This window comes from Saccopteryx bilineata, chromosome 1, assembly GCF_036850765.1.
Source record: "Saccopteryx bilineata isolate mSacBil1 chromosome 1, mSacBil1_pri_phased_curated, whole genome shotgun sequence".
NCBI classification, from domain to species: Eukaryota; Metazoa; Chordata; class Mammalia; order Chiroptera; family Emballonuridae; genus Saccopteryx; species Saccopteryx bilineata.
The window spans coordinates 139,358,871-139,384,637 of NC_089490.1; the positions used below are offsets into that span (position 1 = coordinate 139,358,871).

Consider the following 25,767-nt stretch of genomic DNA (forward strand, 5'->3'; position numbering starts at 1 on the left):
TCTGTCTCTGCCTTCCCTCCTCTCACTGAAGAAAAATAGAGAAATGAAAAGAACACAACTTATGTTTAACTAACTTCTATATCATATTTACCTCCGAGGCCTCTCTCTGCAATCACACGAATAGCTTCCCCGATGTTACAGCCTGGTTGAAAAGTGCCTCCATTAGGATAAATGTCAACATGCCCTACTGGTTTCTGGATTCCAATACTCCGGCCAGGCGACCCTCTGGTAAATGTGTGTAGGACATCTACAAAATCTGCGTCATCCGGAGAGAGGCGGCTTGGAGCTTCTGCATACTCAAAGTTAGGTCCAGCTGGATCTAGGCCTTAATGGGAGTGGGGAAAAAAGGCCTTATCAATTTTTTAACTCCCTTTGTTTTTGGTCTCCATCAGTATTACTTAGCACTCCATCACTCACCATTTGAATATAACCGGCAGCCACACAGATTCTTATTAGCTCCTATTCAATAGTGATTGGGTCACTATTGAAATTATTTAAATTACTGAGTAATTATTTAAATTACTAAGAGTCAGAAAGTAGGCTCAACTCCTTCTAAAATGGAATTTGAGTCTCTTGCACTAGCCATGAATTAGTCATTTTCACTCAGAATGACTTGAGTTCCTTTTGTAAATAATTTTTTAAGCTGGTGAGGGGACCTTAACCAGTGGTGATCCTTCCGTGCTGCATGGGCCAGGCCATCTGTTACCACTGGCTCAACTGAATGTTTTCATTTTTCCAAATGGGGTTGGTCCTTTTCCATTTTCCCAGTAGTGATGTAAAGAGTGACATATGGGCAGCACACCGCCAAAGCCCAGGAGGAAGGGATGAGGGACACTAGTGAATTCTCTGTGCTCAACTCCCCTCTGTTTCTCTTCAACCAGTAAACGATCTGGCCATGAGAGTTAGGGCCTACATTTGATCTCACTCTAGAAAAAGAGCTCTCCCAGGAAAGAATGGAGTGGCTGGGCAGACCCAGAAGAACACACACACCTATGGGCATTTGACAAGCATTATCATTCTCTTTCAGAATGGCAGGCACCTCAACTCTTTTGTTATAAAATGAATGGCACTGCTGTCTTACCAGTAATTCTGTTGACCTTCCTATTGGTCAAACTTCCTGCAACACCAGCAGCATGGGCTCCAAGGCTGTATCCTAAGAGATGAACATTGTCCAGAGGATAGTTAAATTCCTCCTTTGGAAGAGAGAAAGAAAAAAAAGGTTCTTACAGTTCTTTGTGAAAGAGCAAAGTTAAAAGAAATAAAATGAATATAAACATTGTTTTCAAATCTGAAAACTAATTCTCTTTTTTTAACTTTGTGTTACAGATGAGAAAGACATATATACTATGTTGAAATTTTTTTTTCATTAACAGTATATTTTAATTAGAAAGTTTTTTAATACATCTGAAATTAAATGTATGGAAGCCTTAATTTCCATACATCTGAAAACATATGTTTGCATGTCTATGCATGTGTAGATTTATATATAGACATATATGTGTACAGATACTCACATATGTACACATATAGGTACACACACATACAGATTTGACTTTAACCCATTATTCCCTACTCTAAATACACCACATTATACATTATACTTTAAGATTAGCCAAGCAATGACTAAAAATCAGAAAATATTATGGAGGAAAGGAGCAGACACATATGGTCCAATCTCCTCCTCATTCAACAGATGAGAAGCCTGAGGCCCAAGGAGGTGATTTGATTTGTCCAAGTTCACTCTCTTGGTTAACAAGAGTCAATAGTCAACCTTTTAATGGTCAGTCCCATAAACATAGTTTATTGTTTACCTCCAATCATGTGATTTAAGCAATTTGGCCCTGTCAGAGAATTAGCTTCTTTTCAACTCTAAGAAACTTTTCAAAGGATATTTTCAAAGAATGGCCGCAGAGAGATGTGTGGATAAAACTGGCAGCTAAGTTGAAACTCCTGACCCTAGTCACCTCACATTCTATAGACTATCCCTGCCATGTTCTTCTTAGCTCAACTCCAACAGAAATCTAGACCCTTAATCCACACTAAAGAATAAGTACTATTAATATTTTTATTAAGGAGATCAGTATCTTAACAGGTCAAAGCCAGGATAAGATTTCATGTGCCAGCCAATTGGTAGGAAAGGAAGAGCCTGAATGTGACATCTTCCTTAAGCCCCAAAATAACACTTTTCCTTGTTCTGGCCACTCAGTTCTTAGTGTCAACACATCTATTTACTATGAAAATATCAAAGGATAGAGCAGGGCAGGATGACGTCTTGGTTTTACAGTTTTATCATTCTTATCATAATGCTGCTTTTGGATAAAAAATGATGGCAACTCTGATCCTAAAGTTTGAATTGCCCCACAAAATACCTATATCTAATTGAAAAGGAACAAAGATCAGAAATCTGTCCAGTTCTAACCAAGAACTCTGTTTTGGACACATATGGCTTCTTCTCCCAGTCTTACCGCCATCCAGTTGATAAACGTGGCCACATCCTTTCCCACCAGCTTGGTGTAGCCCGCAGACACTGGATAGTGCTGCTGGGCCCGTGACAGCCAGTCCACCACGATGACGTTGGAGTCGGGTTCCCTCTTGTATAAGGCAGCCACCAGTTTGGGCACCCAACTCTCATACATTCCTGTCACCTGAAGAGGACACAGCTTTCTTAGAATACCCACCTACAACTTGTCACAGATATATCAGCCCAATAAGTGGAAAATCAAACCCACAAGGAAACCCATAGGCCCAGACAAGAGAATCAAACCACACAAAAGACTGTTTAGGACTTGTGGCTGCCCTTCCTGAGACATGCCCAAAGAAGAATGGCATACTGTGGCTTATCATACCCTCAATTTTAGAAGCACATTATATAGTCTGAACAGTGGTGGTGCAGTGGATAGAGCATCAACCTGGGACACTGAGGACCCCGGTTCAAAACCCAAGGGCGCTGGCTTGAGCACAAGCTCACCAGCTTGAACCTCCCAGTAAGGCACATATGAGAAGTAATCAACAAATAACTAACGTAACAGTATGAGTTGATGCTTCTCATCTCTCTCCTCATTCTCTCTCTCTCTCCCTTCCTGTCTGTCTCTCTCTTTCAATAAAATAAAATAAAAGTACATTTTATGAATTCAGTAAAATATCAATATTACTTAAAAAAATTAATGTGAACAAGATAAAATTTTGCAGCAGACTCTATTTTAAATACCAGTTTCAATACTATCAATTAGGACGTCAAAGAAATGGTGCCTTAAGGAGCGATACCGATAAATCTCCCCAAAAATTCAACCAGAGACAGAAAAATCTATCCTTGGAGCCTCCAGAAGTTCCACACTAAATGCAAAGGCAGAGGTAGCAGCAACCCCATAGCTAGATCATCAGGCTGCTAATTCAGGAAGGAAAGACTAGGAGAGAGGCTCTGGGAAAACGGACTCTCTCATTGTCGGAGCCTGCAAATGCTAATGAGCCTCGACTGCCAAAGAGACTAAAGCCCAATATATGACATCGCCGTAGAGACTTATCAACTGCAAACCTCTACCTAAGCATGCCACAGGGGCAGAACCCGGGGTACAGAGTCACTGACCAGGAAGAGGGAGAGAAAAGAAAGAGCAAGAAGATAACCTTTCAAAATCAAGAATAATCCACAGACTTTATAACCTATCTCATTTTATTATATTTGTTCGTTTGTTTCTCTTATCTTCTTGTCTTATTTTATTCCTCTTCCAATTTGATCGTTTAATTCTCTGCCAGTCTTACTCTCTCCTCTCCTTGAACTACACTACCCATAAGTGTTACATCTCCCATTATCATTCCTTTCCTCTTCCTTTCTCTCTATGAGGGTTGCACTCCAAAACGCTTAACTCTCCTCTCTCTCCTTTTGTTCTTTTTTCTTTTTTCTTCTTTTTGTGTTTTCCTCTTTCTTTTTTTCCCCCTCTATATTAGTTTCTTATTTTCTCCTTTATTTTCCTCTCATTCAATCCTCAATCACAAACAAATTATTTTATTTAGGACTGAAATTTTTCTTTGTGGAGCTTTGGGGGTTTGTTACTTCACTTTTTTAACTCACTAGCAGTACTCCCAACCCTGGCTCTCCATTTTATCTAGTTTTTGCTCCACTAAATATAATAGTAATTTTTAAATTTTTTTCCCATTTTTCCTGTTTCCCTCTTATTCCTCTCATTATATCTCTTAGTTAACCATCACCTAAAAGCAAATCATTTTATTCTTGACCCAAATTTTTTCCTTTTTTGCATTTTGTGGATCCATACCCCATTTTTGCCCCTTTATCACTTCTCTCCAACTCAGGTCCTCCATTATAGGTAGTTTTTGTTCTATTTAGCACAATATAATTCACAGTTCACCACAAGATTTTCTTAAGAAGGAGGGGAGAGGAGAGGAGTGAGGAAAAAAAAGGGAAATAATAAGAAAACCCACAAAAATTTGGAACCTAAACAACATACTTTTAAAAAATGAATGGGTCAAAGAAGAAATAAGTGCAGAGATCAAAAGATATATACAGACAAATGAAAATGACAATATGACATATCAGAATCTATGGGATGCAGCAAAAGCAGTAATAAGAGGGAAGTTCATATCACTTCAGACCTATATGAACAAACAAGAGAGAGCCCAAGTGAACCACTTAACTTCACAGCTTAAGGGACTGGAAAAAGAAGAACAAAGACAACCCAAAACCAGCCAAAGAAAGGAGATAATAAAAATCATAGCAGAAATAAGTGAAATAGAGAACAGAAAAACTATAGAAAAAATTAATAAAACAAGGAGCTGGTTCTTTGAAAAGATCAACAAAATTGACAAACCCTTGGCAGGACTTACCAAAGATAAAAGAGAAACGACTCATATAAACAAAATCCAAAATGAAAGAGGAGAAATCACCACGGATATCATAGATATACAAAGAATTATTGTAGAATACTATAAAAACTTTATGCCACTAAATTCAACAATCTAGGAGAAATGGATAAATTCCTAGAACAATACAACCTTCCTAGACTGAGTCAAGAAGAAGCAGAAAGCCTAAACAGACCAATTAGTAGGGAAGAAATAGAAAAAACTATTAAAAACCTCCCTAAAAATAAAAGTCCAGGCGCAGACGGTTATACTAGTGAATTCTATCAAACATTCAAAGAAGACTTGGTTCCTATTCTACTCAAAGTCTTCCAAAAAATTGAAGAAGAAACAATACTTCCAAACACATTTTATGAGGTCAACATAACCCTCATACCGAAACCAGGCAAGGACAGCACAAAAAAAGAAAACTACAGACCAATATCTCTAATGAATACAGATGCTAAAATACTAAACAAAATACTAGCAAATCGAATACAACAGCATATTAAAAAATAATACATCACAATCAAGTGGGATTCATCCCAGAATCTCAAGGATAGTTCAACATATGTAAAACGGTTAACGTAATACACCATATCAACAAAACAAAGAACAAAAACCACATGATTGTATCAATAGATACAGAAAAGTCATTTGATCAAATACAACACAATTTTATGTTTAAGACTCTCAACAAAATGGGTATAGAAGGAAAATATCTCAACATGATAAAGGCCATAAACCGTCAGCTAACATCATATTAAATGACACAAAATTGAAGGCTTTCCCCCTTAAATCAGGAACAAGACAGGGTTGTCCACTCTCTCTACTCTTATTTAATGTGGTGCTAGAGGTTCTAGCCAGAGCAATCAGACAAGACAAAGAAATAAAAGGCATCCATATCGGAAAAGAAGAAGTAAAGGTATCACTTTTTGCAGATGACATGATCCTATACATCGAAAACCCCAAAGAATCTACAAAAAGATTACTAAAAACAATAAGCCAATACAGTAAGGTCACAGGATACAAAATTAACATACAAAAGGCCATAACCTTTCTATATGCCAACAATGAAACATTTGAGAACAAACTCAAAAAAATAATCCCCTTCACGATTGCAACAAAAAAAATAAAATACCTAGGAATAAACATAACAAAGAATGTAAAAGACCTATATAATGAAAACTACAAAGCATTGTTAAGGGAAATCAAAAAAGATACAATGAGATGGAAGAATATTCCTTGTGTTTGGATAGGAAGAATAAATATAATCAAGGTGGCCATATTACCCAAAGCAATATACAAATTTAATGCAATTCCCATCAAAATCCCAATGACATTTTTTAAAGAAATGAAACAAAAAATCATCAGATTTATATGGAAGTATAAAAAACCCCGAATAGCCAAAGCAATCCTAAAGAAAAAGAATGAAGCCGGGGGCATTACAATACCTGACTTCAAACTATATTATAGAGCCACAACAATCAAAACAGCATGGTATTGGCAGAAAAATAGACACTCAGACCAATGGAACAGAATAGAAAGTCCAAAAATAAAACCATATATATATTGTCTAATAATTTTTGATAAAGGGGCCAACAACACACAATGGAGAAAAGAAAGCCTCTTCAACAAATGGTGCTGGGAAAACTGGAAAGCCACATGCAAAAGAATGAAACTTGACTACAGTTTGTCCCCTTGTACTAAAATTAATTCAAAATGGATCAAAGACCTAAATATAAAACCTGAAACAATAAAGTACATAGAAGAAGACATAGGTTCTAAACTCATGAACCTTGGTTTTAAGGAGCATTTTATGAATTTGACTACAAAGGCAACGGAAGTGAAGGCAAAAATAAATGAATGGGACTACATCAGACTAAGAAGTTTTTGCTCAGCAAGAGAAACTGACAACCAAATAAACAGACAGCCAACTAGATGGGAAATGATCTTTTCAAACAGCAGCTCAGATAAAGGCCTAATATCCAAAATATACAAAGAACTCATAAAACTCAACAACAAACAAACAAACAATCCAATAAAAAAATGGGAAGAGGACATGAACAGACACTTCTCCCAGGAAGAAATACAAATGGCCAACAGATATATGAAAAGATGCTCATCTTCATTAGTTATTAGAGAAATGCAAATCAAAACTGCAATGAGATACCACCTCACACCTGTTAGATTAGCCATTATTAACAAGATAGATAATAGCAAATGTTGGAGAGGCTGTGGAGAAAAAGGAGCCCTCATTCACTGTTGGTGGGAATGTAAAGTAGTATAACCATTATGGAGGAAAGTATGGTGGTTCCTCAAAAAACTGAAAATAGAACTACCTTATGACCCAGCAATCCCTCTACTGGGTATATACTCCAAAAACTCAGAAACATTGATACATAAAGACACATGCAGCCCCATGTTCATTGCAGCATTGTTCACAGTGGCCAAGACATGGAAACAACCAAAAAGCCCTTCAATAGAAGACTGGATAAAGAAGATGTGGCACATATACACTATGGAATACTACTCAGCCATAAGAAATGATGACATCGGATCATTTACAACAAAATGGTGGGATCTTTATAACATTATACGAAGTGAAATAAGTAAATCAGAAAAAAACAAGAAATGCATTATTCCATACGTCGGTGGGACATAAAAAAGGGACTAAGAGACATTGACAAGAGTGTGGTGGTTACGGGGGTGGGGGGAGAGGGAAAAGGGGACAGGGAGGGGCACAAAGAAAACTAGATAGAGGGTGACAGAGGACAATCTGACATTGGGTGATGGGAATGCAATATAATTAATTGACAAGATAACCTGGACATGTTTTCTTTGAACTATGTACCCTGATTTATTGATGTCACCCTAGTAAAATTAATTTAAAAAAATACTATCAATTAGGCTAATGAATGTTTCCCAATGGAATTATTTGGGGGCCTATAAGTGTGCTTTTTTCCTTATAAAAAGGTTACATACAATATTTGATGTGCTGATGGAAAAAAAGAAGTTTTAAACATACTATTTTCTCTTAACAGAAGGTATCTGCTTAGCAATCTCTTTCTTTTTTTTTTTTTTTTCATTTTTTCTGAAGCTGGAAATGGGGAGAGACAGTCAGACAGACTCCCGCATGCGCCCGACCGGGATCCACCCGGCACGCCCACCAGGGGCGACGCTCTGCCCACCAGGGGGCGATAATCTGCCCATCCTGGGCGTCGCCATGTTGCGACCAGAGCCACTCTAGCGCCTGGGGCAGAGGCCACAGAGCCATCCCCAGCGCCCGGGCCATCTTTGCTCCAGTGGAGCCTTGGCTGCGGGAGGGGAAGAGAGAGACAGAGAGGAAAGCACGGCGGAGGGGTGGAGAAGCAAATGGGCGCTTCTCCTGTGTGCCCTGGCCGGGAATCTAACCCGGGTCCTCCGCACGCTAGGCCGACGCTCTACCGCTGAGCCAACCGGCCAGGGCCAGCAATCTCTTTCTTAATACATAAGAAAATAATCAACTTCAGCTCAGACTTTTTCACAAGACTCTCAAATTATTTATTATCAGTGTGGAAATTAATGAGGTTTAAGGTCGCATTTTCCTATTTATTAGATCTGTCCTGTCTGGAGATAAGCAGACTGCCAACAGTAATCCTTTGCTTCTGGTTAATAAAGTCCCCAAAACTCAAACTCAAAAGAACTATGGGGTCCTCAAATTAACTCTCTCTATGTAGAATTTTAATTCACATTTTCAGAGAGGAGACATTGAACACCTGTGCAAAGATGCACACTTGAAAATAATAGAAACACATTTATAAACTGCGGGTTATGAAATCACACACCATCCTGCCATAAACTCGTACATAACAACCACCTGATTTAAATCCCCAAATCCACCCACCCTCCCTAGGGGCTGAGAGCAGGTCAAACACAGCCACAGTAAAGGTTAGTCACCAGGTACTCAACCAAGATTCTACAGTCTATGTGTAAGGCAGCTTTTTAGGGAGGCTTGTAAAACCTTTCCTCTTCTAAGTTCATTCAAATAGAAATAAACAGGACTCTTGAATTGCCAAACCAAGAAAATTCATTTGGAACTTTGAGTTATATGGTGGGGTTTTTTTTTTTTCAGATTTATGCTTCCATTCTGTTTGGTCTATTTTCTAAACCACACTTTCAAAATATGATCACTTGCTTCACTCCTGAAAGTAACAAACTGCACAATTTTTCACCGCATTGCTGTGCTCTGTGATATGAAAAAGCAGGCCTGAGAATCAGAAGATCTTGGTTCCAACCCCAGATCTTCCACTCACTACTTCTATGACCAACGTAGGCACTGCTGTAACCTTACTAGGCCACCTACGGAACAAAGGGGTCAGACTTGGGTGCTCTCATAAACTTCTTCTTGGGACCCTTCTGGTTTCAAAGCCAGTTGCAGTGATGAAATCCCAACTCTATAGCTATTTTAAGCCTGAGGAGAAAACAAAGAAGAAAAAGTACAAAAGTGATGTTTGCCCATTAGGAGCTTCAGTACATCTCTGAGAGTGTCTCAGTGAGTCTGCGCCAGTCTAGCACAGCCTGGGCCTTGGCAGGAACCAGCGGGAATACCCACCTCATTCAGCACCCTGAGCAATTGGTCCCGGCCCCCTTCTCCTCTGTTCGAGATGAAGGGTCACCCTGTGCAGCTGCCTCTCAAGAAGGATGTTATTCCTTCAGAAAGCAATGTGAATTGTTCCTCCTTTCAGCCAGGATCAAGGACCCCCCACATTACCGTGAGAACCCTGTGCTTGCAGCCCGGGTCTGTGAAAACCAAGCAGGTGGCGACACTCCAGCACAGCTGCACCGGAACCGCCCTCTGAGATGTGCCCCGTGCACATTCAGGCCAAGCGTTCCTTTGGGTTTCCCGTGACAAAGCTGCAGAACCCCTCCCTCTCCTTAGTCCTCAACCCTTGAGTGGCCAAGCAGTTTTCCTCAAATGAGGCAGCAAATTGTGTTTGCTCTAAGGCAGGGGTCCCCAAACTACGGCCCGCGGGCCGCATGTGGCCCCCTGAGGCCATTTATCCGGCCCCCACTGCACTTCCGGAAGGGGCACCTCTTTCATAGGTGGTCGGTGAGAGGAGCATAGTTTCCATTGAAATACTGGTCAGTTTGTTGATTTAAATTTACTTGTTCTTTATTTTAAATATTGTATTTGTTCTCATTTTGTTTTTTTACTTTAAAATAAGATATGTGCAATGTGCATAGGGATTTGTTCATAGTTTTTTTTATAGTCTGGCCCTCCAACGGTCTGAGGGACAGTGAACTGGCCCCCTGTGTAAAAAGTTTGGGGACCCCTGCTCTAAGGCCTTACTATAAGATTTTCTGTATTATGGATGTTTCCAAATGAGGCAACCTGTCAAAGAGCAATAACCCAACTTCCTCCTACTGTGACTGATACTGGTATGAACTGCCCATCAACTAAACTAATCATTCCTTTTTAAATTTAACACATATACTGTAACTGACCCGAAAGGGTGGAAAATCCAAGTTAAGTGCCCACCTTCTGCAGCTCTTGGAAGGTATAATGTTCTATGTTTTTATTCTGAGGCCCCTTAAGTCAGTACCAATTTTTTTTTTTTTTTTACAGAGACAGTCAGAGAGAGAGGGACAGACAGGAAGGAAGAGAGATGAGAAGCATCAATTCTTCTTTGCAGTATCTTAGTTGTTTGTTGAGTGCTTGTTCATTGATTGCTTTCTCATATGTGCCTTGACCTGGGGGGGGGGTGTTTATAGCAGAATAAGTGACCCTTGTTCAAGCCAGCGACCTTTGGGCTGAAGCCAGCGACCATGGGGTCATTTCTATAATACCACGCTCAAGTCAGCAACCCCACGCTTAAGCTGGTGAGTACCTTAGTGAGTCCCCCACACCCTCAAGCTGGCAACCTCCAGGTTTCAAACCTGGGTCTTCTGCATCCCAAACCAATGATCTATCCACTGCGCCACCGCCTGGTCAGGTAGTACCAATTTTTTAAATGTTTTATCATCAGACACACAGCTGAACTGAAGCCCGTTTTGCCACCTGTACCTGGGAGTACAATTGAACCAGCCAGGGACCTCATGGAGATGAGCTAAAGTCACATCGCATGGTTGGATGGTGCAGCCCACGCAGCTCTATGCGGTGAAACCCAGCCCCCCATCCATGACCAAGCCCCTGAGCCCGGGCTCTCAAAATGTCAGGACCATGATGGAAAGAACACAGATGGGCATGGTGGGCAGCAGAACCAGTGGTAGAAATGAGGATCATCTCTGATACTGGGTTTGTGGTGTCATCTCAGGATGAGAAAAAAACATGTTTGGGTTTTTTTTGTTTTTTGACATTTTTTTAGGTGAGAGGAGGGGAGATAGCAAGGCAGAATCCCACATGCACCCCAACCCAGATCCACTGGCAACCTTGTTTGGGGCTGATGCTCAAATACTGAGCTATTTTTAGCACCTGAGGCTGATGCACTCCAACAGCGCTATCCCCAGCTCCCCAGGCCATGCTCAAACCAATCGAGCCACTGGCTGCAGGAGAAGAGAGAGAGAAGGTGGGGGGGAGAGAGAGGGGAAGGAAAAGTAGATGGCTGCCTCTCCTATGTTCCCTGACTGGGAATTGAGCCCTGGACATTCACATGCCAGGCTGACGCTCTATCCACTGAGCCACCAGCCAGGGCCAAACATGTTTTTTTTTAATTCCTAAAGTATAAAATTCTTTCAGGGATAAGATGTGTAAGATAGTCAATTCCTGTCATATAAATATTTATGAAGTTTCAACTTTTTTAAAAAGTATTAAATTCCAAGTTCTAAATACAACCAAAATGTGCCTAAAACCACCAAAGATTATTTTTCCTATTTAAATCTTTTGAGATACAAAAAAAAGAAGAATTATGTTAGAAATTTGTATCTGTATATTTATCAAAAGCTATGTAATTCACTATATTAACTCTAGTAAACAGATATTATTTTTATTAAAATGAACATCCATGTAAATTCTATTAGAAGTTCCCTTCATCTCCATAAAAGTTTTAGCAATTGTCAAATAGCAGTTGGGACTAGAAATATGTCAATCATTAGCTATTCATCTCATTAGAACTGAGTACCTATTACCACTCTGACATAATGGAAAGACAATTTTTCTCAACCATCCATTTTATTTAAGTCCTTTTTAATAAAAAATGAAATCTTCTCACTAGGGATTTAAAATATTAAGAATGAATTGAAGTATTTAAGTAAGAACTGCACCATGTAGAATGACTATCTGGCATATTTAGAGAAAACTACTTTATTCATATTCTTTAAAAGTAAGTTTAACTGAGGTTTTTACTTTTCTAATCATCTTGCATGACAGTCCCCTGGTTAGACCTCTTTTGTCTTTAGAAAAGCTTCCTAAACTTTGCAAGTGAAGAATGTTGGAAGTGGAAGGATGTCTAGTCCAACCTGTTTGTTTTACGGTTCAGTAAATTGAGGCCCAGAGATGGGAAAAGGCTTGATCCACATCACAGAGCAGAAGAACAGCAAAACCAGGACTGGAATCAACACCTCCTCACTCCACTCCAGCCTTCTCTTCACTGTTACAGGTTGTCTTCCTTAAGAAAGGACCTAAGGAGGCCCTGGCCGGTTGGCTCAGTGGTAGAGTGTCGGCCTGGCGTGCAGGAGTCCCAGGTTCAATTCCCAGCCAGGGCACACAGGAGAAGTGCCCATCTGCTTCTCCACCCCTTCCCCTCTCCTTCCTCTCTGTCTCTCTCTTCCCCTCCCGCAGCCAAGGCTCCATTGGAGCAAAGTTGGCCCGGAAGCTGAGGATGGCTCTGTGGTCTCTGCTTCAAGTGCTAGAATGGCTCTGGTTGCAACAGAGCAATGCCCCAGATGGGCAGAGCATCGCCCCCTGGTGGACGTGCTGGGTGGATCCCAGTCAGGCGCATGAGGGAGTCTGTCTGACTGCCTCCCCGTTTCCAACTTCAGAAAAATACAAAAAAAAAAAAAAAAAAAAAAAAGGACCTAAGGAGATGTGCTGAATAAACCAGGATCGTGCAGGTTTCCACTAGCTCCCCAAAATGATAACTTAAACGTTCTGCTCTGTAATTGAACAAAGCCTCATTTTCCACCTCACAGGAATGGCTGGTTCAAGGGCACCCACTAGGTAGCAAAGTAAAATGAAGGTCAGCACTATCTATGGGAAGTGCTTATGAGTCTGTGACTTTATATTCCACAATCCCCAGCTTGAGCCAGAATTACCTTTACTCATTTGTAAAGCAAAACCATTGGAAAGCAGGAGAAATACGGGATGTGGAGACCCATCATTGGGTTCCCAGCAACTAGGGAAAGGTCAGGATGCAGGACCCACCCCTTCCTAAAGAGCCTCTCTTACCGTCCAACCGTGGATCACCACAAAGGTTTTGCTGCTGTGGTTGAAGTGGCAGTTAGCCACAGACTCTGTTACTCCAGGAATGAGGTGGCAAGTGTCCTCAGCTGTGTCTTCAGGGGTCCTTAGAGCAAATTTACTTTCAATGTCTGTAAAATCTGTTCCTCCTATAATTTCTGAAAAGGAAAAAATGGATAGAAGGTGAATTGGAGGATATCTTTTTTGATGGAATGGTCAGTATGTTTTAGGTTCACAAGCAACCAGCATGATACTATTTTTGTTTGTAAAGTTTTTAAAAAATGAAAGTGGATTGTAAGAGACTGACTGATTCTCCAATGGTGATCAAAGTTGACAGAGACGGCTTTCACATAACTGAGTAAAGCAATATTGATCTCTCCTCTCTTCCATTCTCTCCTTTAGTCAGGATGTATGTGTATGACTGCAATTTAAAATTTCTTAGTTAATTCAGTCTTCTCTCAAAATGTGAACTGGCCAAGGTCGTGATGCTAATAACAGGCAAGAGAGTGGGGACTGGAACTCAGGTCTCTTGATTCTGTTTCAAAATATTGACTCGTGGCTCTCGAGTTGAATAGTTCCACTTATTTCATGTTATTTCACGCTTCTTGAATCTCTGAAGGTTTTGCCACAATAGGATACAATAAAACTTGTTTGAGGGAAGATTGTTTCCTTTTTGCCAGTATAGTTCTTTAAGTTATTAGCAATGAGAAAAGTTGGCAACATGAGGAAGCTTTTGTATGGAATAGTTCCCACTCTCAGGGCAGAACACATCAGATTAGGATAGTTTTAAAAATCATTTAGTGGGTTGTTCAGAAATACCTGTGCTATGTATGAGCCACAGTTAACTCTTTCCCCAAATATTTCTTTTTCCACTTATGTCTGTAGTCTTCCACAAAGTCAAAACTTAAAAAACGACCACAAAGCTGTTTTTAGAAAGAATCCACTTTGGTCCTTCATCATTAATCCCAAAAAGAGAAAGAGAACTTTAACCTCTTTTTTCCTGGACAATAAATCTAAATGTTGATAAACCTTCAGAGTATTTGTAAACAGTACCTATCACATCACACTGAACACTTGAAGTAAACTGTATTGCAGATAAAATCAGACTGTTATACAAAGCAAACACAGTCAAAAGGAAATCATATTAAGGGAAAATATTTAATTTCTTGTCAAATCAAAAATAACCTGATGGCCCTAGCCAATTGGCTCAGTGGTAGAGCCTCAGCCCGGCATGTGTATGTCCCAGGTTCGATTCCTGCTCAGGGCACACAGGAGAAGTGATTATCTGCTACTCCACCCCTCCCCCTCTCCCTTCTCTCTCTCTCTCTCTTTCTCTCTTTCTTCCCCTCATGCAGCCATGGCTCTGTTAGAGCAACTTAGCCCTGGGCACTGAGGATGGTTCCATGGCCTCGCCTCAGGCGCTAAAATAGTTCAGTTGCCGAGCAACGGAGCAACGGCCCCAGATGGGCAAAGCATTACCCCATAGGGGGTTTGTCGGGTGGAGTCAGGATGCATGTGGGAGTCTGTCTCTCTGCCTCCCAGCTTCTCATTTAAGGAAAAAAAAAGTCTATTCAAGGTAATAACTTATAGAGTTCAGATTTCACTATTTAAAACTTTCAGAAGATAAATAACTGAGGTTGCTTAGAAATACTTATGATTTCTTTATTTAAACTTACTCTCGTTACACAACTCAAAAGCTGAAAATCTGTCATTTTGAATAACATTGCTGCCTGACCAGGTGGTGGCGCAGTGGATACAGTGTCAGACTGGGACGCAGAGGACCCAGGTTTGAAACCCCGAGGTCGCCAGCTTAAGCACGGTCTCACCTGGTTTGAGCAAGGCTCACCAGCTTGAACCCAAGGTCGCTGGCTCGAGCAAGGGGTCACTCATTCTGCTGTAGACCCCCGGTCAAGGCACATATGAGAAAGCAATTAATAAACAACTAAGGTGCCACAACGAGGAATTGATGCTTCTCATCTCTCTCCCTTCTTGTCTGTTTGTCCCTATCTGTGTCTCTCTCTGACTAAAAATAAAAAATTAAAATAAATGACATTGCTAAAGTGAGGCCAAAAATAAGAATAATATCGTACACAGAAAAACAAGCATCTAAACCAAATTTGTCATAGATTTATCCAAGGACTGGCCAACATTTTCCTTTTCAATTATTTTTCAAAATTTCTTAAACAATATTGTGGTTAGCCTGGCCTGTGGTAGCACAGTGGATAGGGCATTGACCTGGAACACTGAAGTCATCTGTTGGAAACCCTGGGCTTGCCTGATCAAGGCACATATAACAAGTGATCAATGAACAACTAAAGTGAAGCAACAATGAGTTGATACCTCTCACTTCCCCTCTCCTCCTCTCTGTAAAATCAATAAATAAAATCTTTTAAAAATATATTGTGATGACTTCTCGCCAAGTGATTCATTATATGTAACAAGTTGATCACACACACACAATCTCTAGAACCTAAACATTCTAAGATAATTTATTAAAATAAGAGATTGATATTTAAAGCTTTTTTTTCTCATTTCATATAGTAATATTCTTAGAATGCACTCATCCATCAAGAACCCACTCTGCTAATACATGAAGATGCAGGTCTTCCTTTTCTTTCCTAACCGGAAAGCACTCTGGAGACCTTATTACTTACCTGCCAGTGGAGAGTATATTGTAGATTTTTAATCTGATTTTGCTTTCAATATTCAAGAATTTCTCTTATTGTTAGAAAGTGCTTTAAAATTTTTAAAACTAAATTAGTTTCCTTCTCCCACATCTCTCCACATCAAATAACGCATGCCTCCTCTCTAACAATCTTATTTTTTTTGATTGAGTACATTTTTATTGTTGCAAATAATTATCGTAAGATGATAAGGAAAATGCTTTTAAGCCTAATATGTATTATATTAGTATAAAATTTCATGGGGGGGAAATGAGTGGAAATACCAGTTCAAGGAGAAAAAGGAATGCCATAAATTTTCTGTTGAAGAATTTGTTCATGTAATTTCTTTTACTTATTTTATTGAATGTATTGGGGTGACATTGGTTTGCAAAGCCACATAGGTTTCAAGTGTGCAACTCACTAAAACATCAGCTGCACACTGCATTGTGCGCCCACTGCCCCAAGCAGAGTCTCTTTCCAGCCTTATTTTCCCTCCTTTGCTCACCTCCACCTTCTCCTCCAATCCTCCTTTCCCTCTGGCTCCCACCACACTGTTGTCTGTGTCTATGTGCTGTATATATATGTGTGTGTGACATTTTGTTGTTGTTGTTGTTTTTGTTTTTGCTTAATCCCTTCATTTTCTTTCATCCATTCCCCAACACCCTCCCCTCTGACAGTGGTTCGTCTGTTCCATGTGACTCTGCCTCTGTTTCTATTTTGTTACTCAGTTTATTTTGTTCATTAGATTCCACATATAAGTGAGGTCAAAGGGTATTTCTTTCTCTAATCTAATGGTCTTTTTTTTAAGATTATTCATTTTAGAGAGAAGGGAGAGGAAGAGAAGGGAGGGGAGGAGCAGGAAACATCAATTCCCATATGTACCATGACCAGGCAAGCCCAGGGTTTCAAACTGTTGACCTCAGTGTTCCAGGTTGACACTTTATCCACTGCACCACCACAGATAAGGCCTCTAATGGTCTTATTTTAATGTGTTCAATAAGCGGTCTTTTTAAAGCAGGAATAATCTGAACAACCTGGATGATAGATATCACCCACCACCTATTTGCCAAACTGATATTGGAGACTCCTGCCTGGCACAACTCCAGAAGACCCATTCATTTTTTGTCTTTTTTTCTCTGGAATTATGCAACATGCTGGCCCTGGTGTTGCTGGTAATTTTGAAATCATTAAGAATTTTCTTTGTAATTATTAAGACTAGCTCTGTACATTTAAACACACACACACACGTCTATTCAGTCCATTTATCCTGTATCACAGTATCCGTATAGCTCACAGAGAGCTCCAATTTCCCACAACCAAGATTTAATGTTGGCTATATAGCTTGCAAAGAAAAATAATAGGAAATTCATATATTCTCAAGCAAATCTGTATTTGGAGACCTTTATTTCACTTTCTAAGGAAATTATTTTTCATTTTAAGTAACAGAAAACATAATGAAGCCTTGGACAGGAAAACGCTACCACTGTATATGCTAGGGATGCTCTCAATTCTATGTCAGTTCTATAGATGAAATCATAAATGTAAGCCTTACCTTCTCTCTGATGTTCTGATAAGAATCTTCACACTACAGGCGTTTGTAATCCCTAAAGGATGTCTCAGCATCCTAAAGACAAATGCACTTTATAAACCTGTATCAGCCCTCATGTGACAGACTTAGGCCACGTAGAGATAGGGAGAAATGTGGGTCCTGATGGTGAGCTGTCGATATGTGTAGTTGTCCAGCATACGATGGGATTGCAGCTGGCTGGCAGATGAACTAATATGACTTCATTGTTACTAAGGAACTTACTACTTTCTTAAATGATATTAGTGACTCTGCACTTATCCTTTTAAGAGGATAAGGACCTTTTACCAGGTCCCCTTAGAAATAAAAGCCATCTTAAAAAAAGTAACAAAAAGGGGCAGGGGGGTTGTTACCTAAGGTATATTTCTTTATAAGAACCTCATCTTGAATTCAGCTTATCATTATCAGTATTACCATGCCAACCAATCCCGATCAGATATGTCCTTATTAAACACTTAGGGGAAATTTTGGGGTGCCGGACAAATGACACATTAATACATTTTGTGACTATGTAATCCTTATTACTAATTTTCTAAATAGATAGCTAAAAATTTAAGTGTATGTGTAAAGACAAGGAACTTATCTAATGTGAATAATAACTCACAGAGGTGAAAATAGGCTGAGAAGTCAATGCACTTTAAGGATAAATTTAGAGAGGGCACATTATTATTGCTAGAAAAGGAAATGCATGGAGCATCCCAGAAAAGATATTCTAAAGGCAGCTCACAGTTATCAGATGAATTTAACTGGCATTTATAAGAAGACATGAGGTACAAGAGCGCAATTATAATGCAATTTGCTCTGAAGTTTCTAGTTTCTCTTTCTCTCACTCACATTCACACACATACGCACGCACGCACTCCTAAAGGACCTCAACAGTCATTCACTGCTCTCTTAAGACTGATGGTCACAATTATTGATTAAGGCAGCTTCTATAGAATGCCAAAAAACAAGTTGAATTGGTGAAAACAAAAACATCTTTGGCCTGATCGGGCGGTGGCGCAGTGGATAGAGCGTCGGACTGGGATGCGGAAGACCCAGGTTCGAGACCCTGAGGTCGCCAGCTTGAGCGTGGACTCAACTGGTTTGAGCAAAAGCTTACCAGTTTGAGCCCAAGGTCACTGGCTCAAGCAAGGGGTTACTTGGTCTGCTGAAGGCCCGCAGTCAAAGCATGTATGAGAAAGCAATCAATGAACAATTAAAGTGTTGCAACGCGCAATGAAAAACTAATGATTGATGCTTTTCATCTCTCTGTTCCTGTCTGTCCCTGTCTATCCCTCTCTCTGACTCTCTCTCTGTCTCTGTTAAAAAAAAAAAAAAAAACTTTGGTGAGGGGGGAAAATCAATATTGTTATCTGCCTGAATTGATTGGTCTTTTCAGATATTCCAATGCTGACAATGCTCCTGATTTACGTAACAAGCAGATTTGCTTTTCATTTCTATAGGAAAAATATGTTTGTAAAAATGGAGGTAGAAAACTGTATAGCCCAATTTCTCTTCCAAAAATAAAAGCAAGAAAGGAGGGCTGAGCTAAAAATACACGGCCTGAAAATGAACATTTTCCGTTGTAACTCTTCCCCAGTGCCTGACTCCCACCCTTTAATACAGCTATTAATCAATCAATCCAGCTCTGCTGCATTCCAAGTGGTATCTGCTATTTTGCTGTCATTATCCAACATGTTTAATTCAGATGTTAGCCTGGAAATTCACTATGACTGGACAAATAGAACTTCAGTCCCAGCCCAGTAGCTCAGTTGGTTATAGAGTGTGATTCCAATACTAAAAGGAGCACACCGCAGGCGTCCCCAAAATACGGCCCACGTGCCGCATGTGGCCCCCTGAGGCCATTTATCCGCCCCCCCGCCCCCCGCCCCCCGCTGCACTCCCGGAAGGGGCACCTCTTTCATTGGTGGTCAGTGAGAGGAGCACTGTATGTGGTGGCCCTCCAACGGTCTGAGGGACAGTGAACTGGCCCCCTGTGTAAAAAGTTTGGGGACCTCTGCAAGGTCCCTGGACAGGGCACACACAAAAATCAATCTGGACATAGACAAAAGTGAAATGGTTACCAGAGGGAGTGTGTCAGGGGCAGGGGAGTAAAGAGGACAAAATATACGGTGATGGAAAATGACTTTCGGTGATGAGCACACAACGCAATTAACAGTTCAAATTCTATGGAGATGTTTACCTGAAACCTTTGTGATCTTGTGGACCAATGTCACGCCATTAAATTTAATTTCTAAATTTAAAAGAATACCCCAAAGGATAAAAAAATTCAATCAATCAAGAAATGCATAAGTAAGTGAAACAACAAACTGATGTTTCTCTCTCTCTTAAAAACCAATAAATAAAAAATACTTTTTAATAAAAAAAATATTTCAAAAAAAGAAAGAAAAAGAACTTCAGCTACTGAGCACAGACCCAAATGCTCATCTCCTAGTTTTTCAAGTTTCCTGATGAGGCACACAGAGACTAAGGTGGCTCCCAGAACAACGAAATGGGGCAGTGCCTCCTATCCTCATATTCTGATAATTAACTCTAGAATAAGTAAAGTCTGAGCCCAGAGGAGGTGCTGCTTAACATTGCCTCGCCTGTGTCTTTCTACTCTGAAAATGCAACATTCTTAGATGAATTCATTTGGAGGAGAAAGGGGGGGGAGGGCAAGTGGCTGTGCCAGGAGAGGCATAATATAAAGGGGGTGGGTGGAATGAGAGAGTGAGAGAGGAGGATGAGAGGGACTAATTTCAAGTCTACTTGAAAATGAGATTCCTCGTTACATGTATAGCCAGGAAAACCATCTGCTGGTTAAAACCCAGTTTAATTCATTAATCACTTAAGTGTTCATTTAAATCAAAGAGTAAGAATTAGAGGGTCCTAAGAGAAATTTGAGTCTGGTCCAGATGCGTCTTTTAGAGTTGAGAAAGATAAACCTTGAGAGGTGACATTGATTAGCTCAGGAATTTAGGGTCCTGAACTTCTAAGGGAGCCTAGCAAAAACTTAAACTCTAGATGACACATATCTGTGTGTGTTTTATGGTAAAACTAATACTACACTATGGTGTACTTTTTAAAATAAGAATTCAGTTTGTTCCTACTATCTTTTTGGATAGTGTTAAACACTGTTCTAAGAGAAACATGTTACCACCCGAGATGTTTAAGACTTTCTAATTGACCTCTAGTGTTCTCAAACTGATTTGGGAGAGAAGATACGTGTCATCTTTTTATCCAATTCAGCTTTGATGCAATCTACATTTTATTAACCTATTAAAAATGTTCTTTCACACACTTCAGTACTGAAATAAACTTTCAGCTGCAATAGAAACAAGTCCTAGACAAACTAGACTCCAGGGCCAACTTCCACTGAAAGTATGCCACCTGGCGACACCGCGGTGGCTGCAATCCCACCGGGAAGATGAGGAAAACGCAGCCTCCCTTCATGACCTGCTTCAGTTGCCTTTTTTCTTTTTTTTCTGTAAGTATTTTATTTCACTAAAGGAAAACAGCAGCAAGTTCTGTGTTGGCTTCAGTAAGACCGAATAAGTTCATCCTTTTCAGTTGCTGTTGTAGGTTACCTGAACCAAGGTTCAAGTTAAGCTGGCTGCCTCTGTGATCGGCAAGTCTGGGGCTGAGCGCTGCTTCCCAGAACCCTACGCGCACCCCAGTCGCAATAAAGAAATTCGCATCTGGCCTCCAACGCCTTAACCCCTACCAGCGGAAGGCTCCCGGGCAGTGACTGGGAGTCAAGCACGGCCTCCCGGCGGCGCCCAAAACGAGGCTCAGCTCAGAGGACAGTAAGGATAGCCAATGCAAACCTGGCAATCGCCAAGTCCGCGATTTCAGGAGAGTCACCCCTTCGCTAGATTTGCTGGACGCTAAGAAAAGCCGAGCGTGCGAGAGTAGCCGCTGGAGAGCTTCTCGGTCTGAACGCTTGCATGATGCCGCGTCCCCGGGCCTCGCGTTGCGCGTCCCCGATCCCCTACTCCCACCTCGACGCATAGAGTGAAGAGTGTCCTGTGCTCCTGGGATGTAGAAAACCCTTCCCCCCGCCCTGGGCCGGCTTCTCCAGACGGACCACTTTCTTCTGCCCGCGCTCTCACAGGCTGAGACTGAGCTGTAGCCGCGGCCAAGACAGGGTCACCTTGGCCCGCGTGCCTTTCGTTCCAGGGCCCCGCCCCCCTCCATCCCCAAGCCAAGCTGTTACTGCGTGTCACAGCCATCTGGGCCCTTTCTCCCGCCTCCCTCGTCCTGCCCCTCCCACTCCCCCTTCCCGTCTCGGCTGAGCCTGGGCGCCTTGGAACACGGCCTCAGCGGGAGCGGAGGGGACAGCGCGGGAACCCAGGAGAGCGGGAACTGCGAGATCAGAGGGAGAATTCCCTCCCAGCCACTCCCGGATCCCGGCCCGGTGACTTCCCCGGGCAGCTCTCGGGCTCGGGGAGTACCCGGTGCGCATTCGCATCCCATTCTGATGTCCTCCTTCCCATCCTCCCGATGCGTAGGAGCGGCTCCTGAGCCGAGTCTGCAGGTGGAGGGGAGTCTGCGCGCAAAACTTACTGTCGGCGGCCACCACTCCTCGGGAGGCAGTCAGACTCTGGAGCCACACGCCCAGAGCCACCAGAAGCAGCGCTTTTCTCTCCATCTCGGGGCTTGTCCCTCCGCAAGAGCTACAAGGGCACGGTCGCGAGCGCGGACGCACTGATGGAGCCGGAGGCCGGAGCGGGCTGGAGCCTCGGTCCTGCGCGGGGCAAGTCGCCTTTTAAAAGGAAGAGCCGGGCAGCTTAGAAGAAGCCGGTTTCCTCGGAGGAAGTGGAATCGAGTGTGACACTTTCCACTCCATGGCTGCTTATGTGACTGGAAATATGCAAATAAACCTCATCACCTATTGGCTATAATATCATAAGTTGGAGGGAGGGCTCTAAATTCACTTCCAAATGTTTGAGCAAACTGCAATGAAGATCAACCTTGCCAGCGAGAAGAGGGTGAAAGGGCAGAAGGGAAATTAGCTTTCTCTGTGAGCTTACTATTCGCTTTTCCTAAGGGTCTAGCTCTCTAGGGCCCCCTGTACAAGCACCAAACAGAGGTTTATATGGATTTTTATCAAATACTCCGCAATCAACAGTTGTACAAGGCGAGGAAGTCAAACTATTAAACTACGTTTGATCCGAACTTAAACCCACTCCTCTTTTGATGGGTCCTGTTTGTAACTAGCAGGGTTTATTTTTCCCAAAATTCTCCAGGACAGTGTCAATTTAGGGACCCCTAAACACACACGGCTCTGTAGCTTGTGCCTGAACAATCTGGTATTTTAACATTGACAAAATGGACTAGCAGATTTGGTGGAGGAAAGCCCTTTTGCTCTAACTAGTTTCTAATTTTTTCCTCATGCCAAACTCATTAAAAAATGCAAGTATAAGGTTTTATCCTCAGAGGCAGAATATTGAGGCCAAATAATCTAAAACTATTGTTATGCCAAGTGAAAGAACCCAGTCACGAAAGACACATATTGTAAAATATCCACAAATAAGCAAATCTTATAGAAAGTAGATTAGTGGGTTCCCTGGAGCAGGGGAATAGGAAATGGGGGTATGGAGAAATTTTGGGGAATGGTGATAAAAAGTGTTTTAAATTACAGTATGGTGACTGTTGTACAATTGGGTTAATATACTTAAAAATTGATTTGAACACTTTAAGTCAGTGATTTTATGGTATATAATTTATATCTTAATAAATTTATTAACAAAGATGTATTGAGGTATGCAGTTAAATAAGAAGAATGAAAACACACTGAAAATTGTAATTTTTGCCAAAATGTCCAGAATACTATCAAATATCCTTTTAAGTATAAAGGATTTGCATTAGCCAGAAAGAACAATTAACTCTATCCTCTCCACTTTATATCTGAGAAATGGGCTCAAAAATCAAAACCTCTAATTCACTGTCTTATAATGGATTATTTCTCTGAATATCTTTAATGCTTACTGCCCATCTCTCCTTCCATCTCCCCCCCCTCACACACACACACACACACACACACACACACACACACACAAATACAATCTACATTTGTATGTTAGAAGGATGTAAGGCCATACTATTTAAACTAGGCTCGCATTTAAAATTTATCTCAAAAGGAAATAAACCTGATAACATTCAAATCATTCAAAGTATGTTATTCTGAAGACTAGAATTCTATTTTTAAGTTGATGCATTAAATGGCACAACACCATATATTGCCTGTGTTGAGATTTTAAAACAATACCTTGTGAATATTCCTTTTATCCTACAAAGTACATGGAGGAATTTTGAAACCTGCCAAGAATTAAACCCTTCAGAAGAACTTTATAAGTAGAGAACAGACTATGCAGAGGATGATTAATTATGATGTGGCAGTGCTCCAAAAATTATATAGTACATTCTCGTTTTAAAAAGTGACACAAGATGAATACAATTGCATTGCATGTACTCAGTTATATTTTGTTGTTTTGTTAATATGAAACCAGTTTTGGAGTAGCCTGTAGTGTTACACTCCATACCCATTAGGGTTGCAGAGATTTCCAGGAAAAATTAACTCATAGTAGCTCAGCTTGCTAGAAAAGCAGACAGATTGGCGCCAATCCCGAGATTGGCGGTGGGCAGGTGGGTGTGGTGGTAATGCGCTCTCCTGATTGGCTGCTCTCTGAGCGGACAGGTGCCTGCGTTCTGGGGCTCAGGTTCACATGATCTCCAAGCCCAGACTGCATGTGCGTTAGTGAGGCGTCTCCACCAGAATTCAGCAAGGTTATTTGATCACCAATAGCATGAGGGTTGACGTTTTCTGGAATTGACTTTTCCTTTATAACAAACTTAAAAAGCTTCAGGTTAAAAGAAGCTAAGCTTTATATAAACGTTTAACAAACCAGTACTCACGGCAGGGCACTTGCTCCTAGTATACTGAATTTCCCCATGTATAAGATGCTCCCATGTATAAGATGCACCTTAATTTGGGGCCTGAAACTGGGAAAAAATGTATTACATAAAGTTATTGGACTCAAGTTTTACTCATCATAAAATTCATACAACTCCTCATCACTGTCAAAACTCCTATCCATTAGTTTGTCCTCATCTGTGTCTGATGATGTATCACTGTCTTCATATATTGCCTCGTCTGGTAACAAGTGCGAAATGATGAGCGCAAAGACAACAAGCAAGAAAAGGTGGGAAATGCAAGTAGAAAAATCTATAACCACTTTATAAGCCACACTCAGTTTTTAGACCCCAATTTTTTCAAAAAAGGGTGCATGTTATACATGGGGAAATAACATAAGTTTAAAATGACATAAGTAAAATGTTAAATGATCATACCTAAAGAAACAACCAAAAACTCCAGAACTCCACATATAGGGAAGTTCTATCTATTGTCTATCATCTAGCTATCTGTCTATTATTTAGATAGAGGACCTCTCTTTGCACACACTGGGCACTTTTCATCCCTTTCTGTATTTAATCAGTACAAATTCCCATTGCATAGATGAAGGAAGAGAAAATGCAAAAAATATTAAATAACAGTAACCACAAATCATCAAGTGTTTTATGGTTGGTGACCCCAAGAAAAAAGGAATGTATTTGATGTGTTATATTTAATGTTGCTGTAGTTGCAAACTGGAAAAATGTGGAAAGTAGATGTTTTTTATACATGCATGGTTCAGTGCAGATTTTATTTTGTGGCCTTTGCTAAATTATAATAAAATGTCTGGGATTTAAAAGATCATCAGTACTGAAGTGGATCTGGTGTTTGTCACAAAATTATATTTCATGTAAAAAAAAAGTATGGCTAATACAAATCAAATTTACAAATACAAAATCATAAATATGAAAATATTTTATAATTGAATGATTTTTAATTTCAAAAAACCAAGATGTTTACTAAAAATTGCCATAAATGACTTTCCACTACTACTCAACCATATCCCAACATCAAACTGTAGACAGGGAGGAACAGCAGGTGCATCTGGACAGAGACGGGAATGTAGCAGTGAGGGAGAATGAGGCGAAGCCGTGACTCTGGGATCTGGTGCCTGAGGAGAAGCTGCCCCTACTGTGCTGTTCAGTGGAGATGCTGGTCTTGCAGACCTCTTCTGTGATTCCTTACCCAGTGGAGCTATATTAAGAAATTTCAATTAGCAATTCAAAAAAATTAACCCAAACAGAATATAGTTCTCCATTGGTAAAGTTGGGAATCATATTCTGGAAAAGTTAAAATAAAACTAAATATTCTTCTATTTAGCCAATTTGTTACTGTTGCCTTCCTTCACTATGCCTGA

At 40.7% G+C, this 25,767-nt stretch overlaps 1 protein-coding gene across 2 annotated transcripts in view; it reads right to left on the reverse strand.

Annotated features, from left to right (window-relative positions):
* Positions 1 to 22,334, reverse strand: part of LPL (lipoprotein lipase) — a 34,017-nt gene extending 11,683 nt beyond the window's left edge. Inside the window, exons 1-5 of one of the 2 annotated variants that reach the window (XM_066268155.1) lie at positions 22,022 to 22,330; positions 13,214 to 13,383; positions 2,466 to 2,645; positions 1,082 to 1,193; positions 92 to 325 (exon numbers count right to left, since the gene is read on the reverse strand). In XM_066268155.1, coding sequence (XP_066124252.1) covers positions 92 to 325; positions 1,082 to 1,193; positions 2,466 to 2,645; positions 13,214 to 13,383; positions 22,022 to 22,106 — 781 coding nt within the window. In that variant the 5' untranslated portion in view covers positions 22,107 to 22,330. Of the gene's footprint in view, positions 1 to 91; positions 326 to 1,081; positions 1,194 to 2,465; positions 2,646 to 13,213; positions 13,384 to 22,021 lie in introns of both variants that reach the window. The other variant, XM_066268145.1, reaches the window with a different exon arrangement.
* Between the last annotated feature and the right edge of the window lie 3,433 nt (positions 22,335 to 25,767).